At 60.8% G+C, this 7,930-nt stretch overlaps 4 protein-coding genes across 5 annotated transcripts in view; 2 read left to right on the top strand and 2 right to left on the bottom strand.

Moving 5' to 3' along the window:
- H696_03043 (hypothetical protein) overlaps positions 1–885 on the bottom strand; it is a 6,248-nt gene extending 5,363 nt beyond the window's left edge. The window contains exons 1-3 of the mRNA XM_009496930.1: positions 605–885; positions 421–498; positions 59–342 (exon numbers count right to left, since the gene is read on the bottom strand). Of these exons, the coding sequence (XP_009495205.1) occupies positions 59–342; positions 421–498; positions 605–739 (497 nt within the window). The 5' untranslated portion in view covers positions 740–885. The remainder of the gene's footprint in view (positions 1–58; positions 343–420; positions 499–604) is intronic.
- Positions 886–1,142: 257 nt separating this feature from the next.
- H696_03044 (small nuclear ribonucleoprotein D3) lies at positions 1,143–2,566 on the top strand. Its single transcript, XM_009496931.1, has 5 exons — positions 1,143–1,376; positions 1,523–1,596; positions 1,747–1,822; positions 1,985–2,060; positions 2,211–2,566. The coding sequence occupies exons 1-5, from the start codon at positions 1,299–1,301 to the stop codon at positions 2,264–2,266; spliced, it is 360 nt and encodes a 119-aa protein (XP_009495206.1). The 5' UTR covers positions 1,143–1,298; the 3' UTR covers positions 2,267–2,566.
- A 901-nt stretch (positions 2,567–3,467) lies between these two features.
- Positions 3,468–5,779, top strand: H696_03045. Of its 2 annotated transcripts, XM_009496933.1 has the most exons (9): positions 3,468–3,639; positions 3,920–3,972; positions 4,050–4,135; positions 4,232–4,284; positions 4,405–4,508; positions 4,637–4,799; positions 4,927–5,000; positions 5,107–5,331; positions 5,491–5,779. In XM_009496933.1, the coding sequence occupies exons 3-9, from the start codon at positions 4,113–4,115 to the stop codon at positions 5,596–5,598; spliced, it is 750 nt and encodes a 249-aa protein (XP_009495208.1). In that variant the 5' UTR covers positions 3,468–3,639; positions 3,920–3,972; positions 4,050–4,112; the 3' UTR covers positions 5,599–5,779. The 2 variants fall into 2 exon arrangements, with proteins under 2 accessions (XP_009495208.1, XP_009495207.1); XM_009496932.1 differs by having other exon boundaries at positions 3,468–3,972.
- Positions 5,780–5,962: 183 nt separating this feature from the next.
- H696_03046 (hypothetical protein) lies at positions 5,963–7,059 on the bottom strand. The gene is made up of 3 exons (XM_009496934.1): positions 6,676–7,059; positions 6,476–6,539; positions 5,963–6,254 (listed from the first exon to the last, which is right to left on the bottom strand). The coding sequence occupies exons 1-3, from the start codon at positions 6,990–6,992 to the stop codon at positions 6,090–6,092; spliced, it is 546 nt and encodes a 181-aa protein (XP_009495209.1). The 5' UTR covers positions 6,993–7,059; the 3' UTR covers positions 5,963–6,089.
- Between the last annotated feature and the right edge of the window lie 871 nt (positions 7,060–7,930).

Consider the following 7,930-nt stretch of genomic DNA (forward strand, 5'->3'; position numbering starts at 1 on the left):
CAGAATAATCGAGATGAAACCTCGCCAAAGGAAGCTCAGAGGGGGAGGAAGAACGCACAAGGTACGCTGCCGCGACTTCGCTGGCGGTGGGGAGGGAGCACGCCGGGTGTCGCGGCCACGACCACCACGACCGTGTCGCGCATGGCTTGATGGGGCCGGCGGCGGGGGCGCGGCGGCGGCCGCCGCCTGCTTGCGCTTCTGCAACTCCTCGTGAGCCTTCGCCGCTTCGGCTTGCCTCATTTGTTGGCGGAATTCCTGGTCTCGAAGGCGTCGCTCCTCGGCCTCCTTGGCCTCGCGCTCGGCGGCCTGGCGCTCACGCAGCGCCCGGGGGACGAACACCGGCTGGTCGGGCGCGCGAGGCATGTTAGCATGTTGAAGGAGAAACCGCGGGGCTCAGGCTCGTATGATGGCGGGGCGCACCTTGTCAGACTGCTTTTGCTCCTTCTGCTCGCGCCGCTGGCGGAGAAGCTCCGCCACGTCAATCGGGCCAGAGCGAGCCTTGAGCGGAAAATCGGCATATTTGTGTGGAAGGGAGGCGGGCGAGGTGAGTAGATGGCACAGGCTGGAACACAGCCAGCGTGAGATCGAAAGAAAGGTGACGCACGGTCGGGGGAGCAGGCGAGGGGCGATCGACATCACGATCGGCATCGCGGACCGCGCTACGGGCAGACAGCGGGCTGGCATTGCTTCCACCGTCGCGGGTGGTGCTACGCAGGGAGGAGCTATCCCGAGGGCGCATGGCACGAGGTATGTGACGAAGGGGCAAATCCGGAAGAGGAGGGAGAGGAAGGGAGAAGTATGGACAAGTGGGTGGATCACCCAGGCACGGAGGGAGAGAAAAGGAGGAGGGGGGGGGGAGAGAGAGAAAAGGAGGGGGACGGGGAGGGAGAGAGAGAAAGGGACTGTGAGCAGGGAACAGTCATTCTACGGGGGGCGTTGGGCCCGATATACTAGACAAAATGCCACCGGACTCGGTGGTCCTTTACGTCGGCAGTTGGCCAATCCCCTCGCGTCCGTCCTAACCGTGCGAGCACCCCCGTCCCTGTGCCCGCGACTCGGCCGGGGGGTGCCCTCCTTTTTTTGGCCGCACTGGCGCCAGTCCTCGGCGGGCTTTCTTTTTTTTTTCCTTCCTTTTTCCTCCTTTTCAGGTCCCACAGTCAATACAGGACAGGACTCCTCCGCAGAGTTCCCTCGCCCTCCTCCCCTCTTCCCTCCCCTTGCCCTCTGCTCGGTAGCTGCGCCCCGGCTGCCTTGTCATTTTCCCGCCCCTCCCCTCCCCCCCTTCGGAAGCACGCGCCATGTCTCTCGGGATCCCCGTGAAGCTCCTGCACGAATCGTGCGGCCATACCATCACCGCCGAGCTCAAGACCGGTGAGGTGCGTCATCTGGAAGCCTGGGCCGGGAATTTCAGGCTAGGGCCCTTGCTGTTGCTGCTGTTGCTGCATGACTGCCATTCGCTTTCCCCTTTTAACCTTCCCCTGCCTCCGCCCCCTTCCCCATGCTATCCGCATGCCCTCCCCAGGTATACCGCGGCAAGCTTGTCGACGCTGAGGATAACATGAACTGCCAGATGGTTGACGTTACTTTCACGGCTCGGTGCGTTTACATTATTATTTTTCCTCCTTCCTATCAACCCCCCATGGCCTCCGCTGCTGCCCGGGGTTCGCGGGCGCACCACCAGAATGTCCAGGATATATAAGTCCTCGCGACTGACGTCAAACAAAATAACACCCACTCGCCTGCCAGTGACGGTAAGACCTCGCGCCTGCGTCATGTTTACATTCGTGGCTCGCACATTCGCTTTTTCATCGTCCCCGACCTCGTGCGCCCTGCTGTTCCGCCATTTTGTGCCTTGTGTCCCCTTCTTCCTTTTTCTCTCTAACACGCCTCCCTCCCCTCCCTCGGTGTTCTCTCTCGCTCTCTTTACGGCCTCCCTCCCCCCCCCCCTTCTCCTCCTCCCATCTGCGGACACGCGTAACCACAGCTGAAGCACGCTCCGATGTTCAAGCGCGCTGGCATCAAGGGAAATAAGGTCCCCTCCGAGGAGAAGCCCGGGAGTGGTATGTCATAAGGGTCCTGCCATGGCCATGCTTGGTTCTTCGCCTCATCCTTGATCCCTTTCATTGTCGATTGGAGCCTCTCGTCAACTTACACACCCCACGCCCTCCCTTGTGTGTCTCTTTGCCGGGGTGGGGGAAAAAAAAAAAAAGGAAAACGCCCTGGGTCGGATGCTCCTGGTGGCCCGGCCAAGCGCGCCAACAACTAAGTCCAATTTACGGGGTTCCCCACGCACGCGTGCATCTTCGATGCCATGACTTTGCGTGACCAGGAAGAAACGGGGCCTGCCCTCTCTCCCTCCCCCTCACACGCGACGACGCCTCCTCTACTTTACCCACCATATATCTCCTCCTCCCTCCTCTCATCTCTGTTCTGGGACTACATCAGCACGATTGCTCATTTCCCTGCCTCTCCCCTCATATGGGCGGGGGAGGCACATCGCCCGCATGATGGAGCCCTAGCACGGTCTGTCCTTTGTCCTTCATAATACTAAACATCTGAGTTTGCCTCTCTTTTTTTTGGATCATCCCAATGTTCTGCCACACCGGGGCAGGGTCCTTGCCTTCCGGGACCGAGAGGGGGAGGAGAGAGAGAGAGAGAGAGAGAGAGAGAGCGAAGGCAAAGGCAATTCCCCGGCCCTGCTCCCGGGGTCGACAGCTGTTGGCATACGCTCGCCTTGAGGCAAGGCATTCAGACAAGGTGGGAGGCCTCCCTGGGTCATGACACCAATTCGCGGCACATCGATGTGGGATTTGAGCGCGGCTGCGAACGGCGGGACACACGGCGCCAGAAGAATCCCGCGGGCGCGAGGGGCGGAAAGCCCGAGTGGCCCATCGTGTGGTGGGGATCAGAAAAACTGCCGCCCCCATTGGATGCTGGTGTGACTTCTCCGTGTGATTGTCGGATCTTAATATACAGAACGAGACTCCGCCCGGAAACCCGGGGGAGTCTCTGGGGCGGATTGAATCTCCGGTTCTTGCGGGGACGGGCGGAGGGGGGGGGGGGGGGGGGGAGCGAGTCGCCAGTTGCCCAGACAAGCGAGGATGAGTGCTACCTCGGCCAAGGGAGAACAAGGAAAACCCGCGGGGCCGTCCCTGGGGACGGGGGAGGAAGGGGGGGGCGGGGGCCAGCTCGGCTGGCCCGGACCTGTTCCCGAAGTGGCTCCGATCGCCGGCCATGGCCTTCGCGACCGGGGTCCTCCTCGAGAGCTGACTGGCTGCCGGCTGCGCGGGTACCCCCCACCCCCTGCCCCGCCCTGGCCCTGCTTTTGGCCGGCCTCAAGCGAGTGTCCCTCGGCCATGGGGGAAGGGCGAAGCCCGCTCTTCGGATGTGGCCCGGGACGATCGAAGAGATATGCATGCCCGCGGCCCAGGCGCGACCGCGGCCTTCTCTCGGGTCTCGGACACATGCGTAGGTCTCCCACCGGAGCGGTGCGAACCCCGGCACACCGCTCGCGCTCCTCCTCTCAAGGGAGGAGGGGCCCCGCTTCTTGGTGCGCAGCCTTCCTCCAGGCCCGTGCCCATCCTCATCCGCTGGGTATCACAATTTGGGCGAGCCCTCTCCGTGGTCGACACCTCCTCGGTATGAACACCCCATCCCCTCCTTCTCACCCCCCATCCTTCTCTTTGCACGCCCTCCCCGCCCCCTCTCCCCTACGATTGTCGCCTGCTGCCCACGCCCCCTCCCCCCCTCGTCTTTCCAGCCCGTCTGTGCCCCGTCAAACCGTTCCCCGTTCGTGCGCAGCCTCGCCGGCCCGCACTTGGACCAGCCCGTGACCCCTGCTCCTTACTCCCGTCGCTGATCGGTCTCCCTCCCTGTGTTCGCGCGCGCGTACACGCACTTTTGATAATGGCCACCCGAGACCGCTTCGACACCTTCCTTTCTTATCGCGTCCATGACCGCGTCCCCCTCCGGGTACATACGTCGCAATGATGCCCACCCCGGCTTTGCCCACTTGCTGACCGCGCGCTTTGAATACCTCTCTGGCATAGCCTCCTCACCAGGAGCACGAGGGGCTCATCGCCTCCAATCGCAACGACATTGAGCTCGGCCCGATGGCCATTACCCCGCCCAAGTGGTGCGTTCTACTTGCCGATCCCCGCCACCCTCTGCCTCTCCTCCCGGCAACATGCGAAACTCACCTCCCCCTCTGTTCCCTTCTCCGTCCGCCCAGGGTGCAGTTCTTCAAGGCCTCTAATGACATCATGGATGTCATCGATGTCCACCGTGCGTGCCGGTTTCTTTTCCACCCTTGAAGGTGTACTTGAGCTCCCAGTCGCTAATTTGTGATTCCTCTCTCTCTCTCCCCCCCCCTCCCCCCTCTCCTCCCTATTGTCCCCTCTCCAGTCAATGACCTCGAAAGCCGCATGATGAACGCCGCGATTACCACCTTCCAGGACAGCTCCGATCGTGCTCGTAGTGTCGAGGACCTTGGTCAGAAAATCTCTTCGGTATGCAAGCATTGGCTTCGGCCTGCCTGACATATGCCCATCTCCGTTCTCTCGCCATTGCGCGTCGCTAACTTTGGCCCTCCATGTTCTGTCCCTCGCCCGCCTCTCGCTGGAACACTCCCGCCCAGGCCATCCGCGACGCCCATAAGGTGGTGAAGATGCTGAATGTGGCCGAGCGCGACGAGACCCCTGAGGTCACCCTGTCGCGGACAAATGCCCAAAAGAGCGTGGCTCTGCGTCTACAGGAGCAAAGCACCAAGTTGCGCCGTCTCCAGAGTGACTTCCTTTCTAGTACGCCTGGGTCCATGTGCCGTGGCCATTCATTTCTCCGCCTTTGCGACGCGAATGTGGCCACCTTTGTTCGCTCGCCAAAAAAAAAAAAAAGACAACCCTGCTGACCTCAAGAGTTACCCCACAGTCCTCAATGGATCCACACACTCGAACAATGTCCTTCTTGAGTTCGATCAGGATGTCGAGGACTATGTCGATCCGGTGCGTGTCTCCCTGCCACCTGGCGGCTGGTGGGGAATAGTGTGACTTCATTTTGGATCTTCCCTCTGCGCGCCTCCTCCGGCTGACCCTGTCGCACGCACTCCAGGGCTTCACGCTTGAGCAAATTGCCGCGGTTGATAACCACGCGGCCTTTGTGACGGATCGCGTGCGCAAGATCAACGAGCTCAATCAGTCTATAGCCTCGCTGGCCGAGATTTTCAACGATCTGCAGAACTTGGTTCACATTCAGGGCACTGTGCTCGATCGCATTGATTACAACCTGGAGAATGTTGTTGCCCATACGAAGCGCGCCAATGAGGAAGTCCAGCAGGTACGCCCGATACTTTGCCCGATTGAATGGCTGCATCATCTGTGCCACCAGGAAAAGAAGAAAAAAGGCGCCCTCCCGAACCCTCCTCTCTGACCACAACTCCCTGCCCATCCCATTTTGCCATTTGACCCTGCCTCCCGTCATGTTTGCCTTTGACAGGCCTCCAAGTACCAGAAGGGGTCGCAGAAGAAGCTTGCCATCATCCTGCTCATTGCTGTGGCCATTGCGCTGCTGCTGTTCGTAGCGGCCCGCCCTCGGGGCAAGTGATGCGCCAACCAGTGCCGACCTGGCCGGAAGGCGCCCCTGCTCTCCCGGCCGGCCGCATTGCCTCCTTGTTTTCGATCAACCGCGGCACGAATGTCTTGTCGCTTGCGAGTGGGGTGTCTCCATGCTCTCGGGAAACTGTCCCAGGAGCGACATGACCCGTAAATACAAATATGATAGCCGAGCCAGAATTCCGATCACACGGCCAAGGACAGGGAGAAAGGAAGGGATGAAAGAGAGAGAGAGAGAGAGAGAGAGAGGCGGTCAGGGTGAGGGGAAGGAAGTGAGGGGAACACGAGGGGGAAACGAGCACTTGAGACTCGATAAATGGGCATCAAGATGCTCATAAAGCACACCACAGGCGTAGTCCAGGAGATTGGATTTATTTGGCTGGGGGGAGAGGGGGCAAAAAAAAACATACGGAGGCGAGAGGAGTGCCGCCATTGGTCGCTTCGGTCAAGCGTGAAAAGACAACAAGCGGTCGAACCAGCAACCTACTCCTCCGCAGTGGCGGCGATGGTGGCGCTGGCAACATACTGAGTAGTCTTGACGGCGGTGGACTTAGCGGTAGCAGCGGCCTGGTTGAGAGCGGCATCGACGCGGTGCTCATGCTTGCGGAGGAAGGGCGACAAGATCTTGTCATAGATCATGACGGAGCCCTAGAGAGGAGGGGGGATTTGGGTGTATGTGCGTGTGTGCATGTGTGCATGTATGTGTATGCGTGTGTGTTGCGGGTATGTATGCGTGAGCAGGAGAAAGAGATAGATAGATAGAGAGAGAGAGAGAGAGAGAGAGAGAGAGAGAGAAGAGAGGAGGAACAGGGGGAGGAGAGGTGCCATGTGTTGAGGGGGGGCAAAAGCATTGTTGGGCACAAACGCACATGAGTCCAGGGGGAGAAGAGGTAGACAAGGAAGACGAGCTTGATGAAAAAGTAGCCAGGGAAGCTGTCAAGGGAAAGGAGAAAAGAAGAAGCGGGAGAGGGAGAGGTAAGTGTTGAGAAACAAGGCAAGGGCATGGCACCAAGGGAAAGTAGGGAGCAAGATGGGCACAGGGGGGGGGGGAGGGGGAGATGCTACGCACAGGAGCAGGATGAAGGAGATGAAGTACTCGATGGTGGAGAAGAAAGCGTAGACAACCCAATAGGTCAGCCACAGCTTGTCATCCTCGGTCTCCTTAGACTCGATGGCCTTGAAGGAGGCATACGCCGGGTAGACAAAACCCACCAGGCTGGTGACCAGGCCAGCCAGGGAGGTCAGCAGGGACAGGAGAATCAGCGCAACGCCGGCGCCAAAGAGGTGGATCTTCTGCAGACCGGTCTTCTTGGAGATCTTATCCAGCATCTCTGACTTGTCCAGCTGCTTCTGGATGTCGGAGATGATCTTCTCGTAGCTGACCATGGTGAAGGGACGTGACGATGGAGGGAGAGAGGGGGGGGGACGAGTGGTGAAAGAGTAAGGGAGGGGGGGGGGGGTCGAGATGGCGGGGGACGGGTGTGTGGGCAACACCGTGGTACTGCAACCAAGGACACGGAAAAATATCCCAGAGAAAGGCGAGACTTTCGGGAATGCGAGAGGAAAAGAAAAGGCATCCAGCACACCGTATTTGCCTCCCCCCCCCCCCCGGAATCCCGAAGATATCTCGGTTCACGCGGGTCCGCTTCCTGGTTGTAGGCGGGCCGGCGGAGGATCAGACCGCGCCCAGCTCCCACATGCACAGGGGGGGCAAGGCAAGGGGGCGCGAGGGACCACGCTTGACAACATCTAGCGGCGCGCGTAATTGAGGACCGCCCGGGGCGGTGGCCGGCTGCCTGTACAATAGGCCTTGTGATGTCGGCGAGATGCGGCCAGGGGGGGGGGGGACCGGGGGAGGGCAGATCGAGTTCCCAACGTCGGCCGCACCCGAACACTCTCCATCTTTCCTGGAACGACCGGCTGGTCAGTGAGATCCCGCGGGCAGCCCCTCCCGCTGGTGGGGGCATGGTCTCTGAACGAAACCGAGAGCCCGCACCCCCGAAAGGGGGATTCGCAGACCGCCAGACCGAAACTGAGCGGGCGGCGGCGGGGGGCATGGAACTTGTACTGCGCCTTACAACAGCTGGCCGGCCTCCCTACAGCATTACCCCGCGCCGGATAATTAGTGTCCGAACAAATATGCCCTCCCCCCGCAGGGAGACGGACCTCTTGGCAGGTGGCGCCAGCGAGGCAGGGCCACGGGAAAGGGGGGCACCTTCAATGCTCGAAGCGGGGACCGGCGCAATAGCCCCCCCCCCCCCCCCGACTATGGGCCAGGACAGGGCAGGCGGCGGCAGCGGCAAGAGACCCTCTAGCTCCCCACC

The sequence above is a fragment of the Fonticula alba genome, assembly GCF_000388065.1.
Source record: "Fonticula alba strain ATCC 38817 unplaced genomic scaffold supercont2.4, whole genome shotgun sequence".
Lineage (NCBI taxonomy): Eukaryota > Rotosphaerida > Fonticulaceae > Fonticula > Fonticula alba.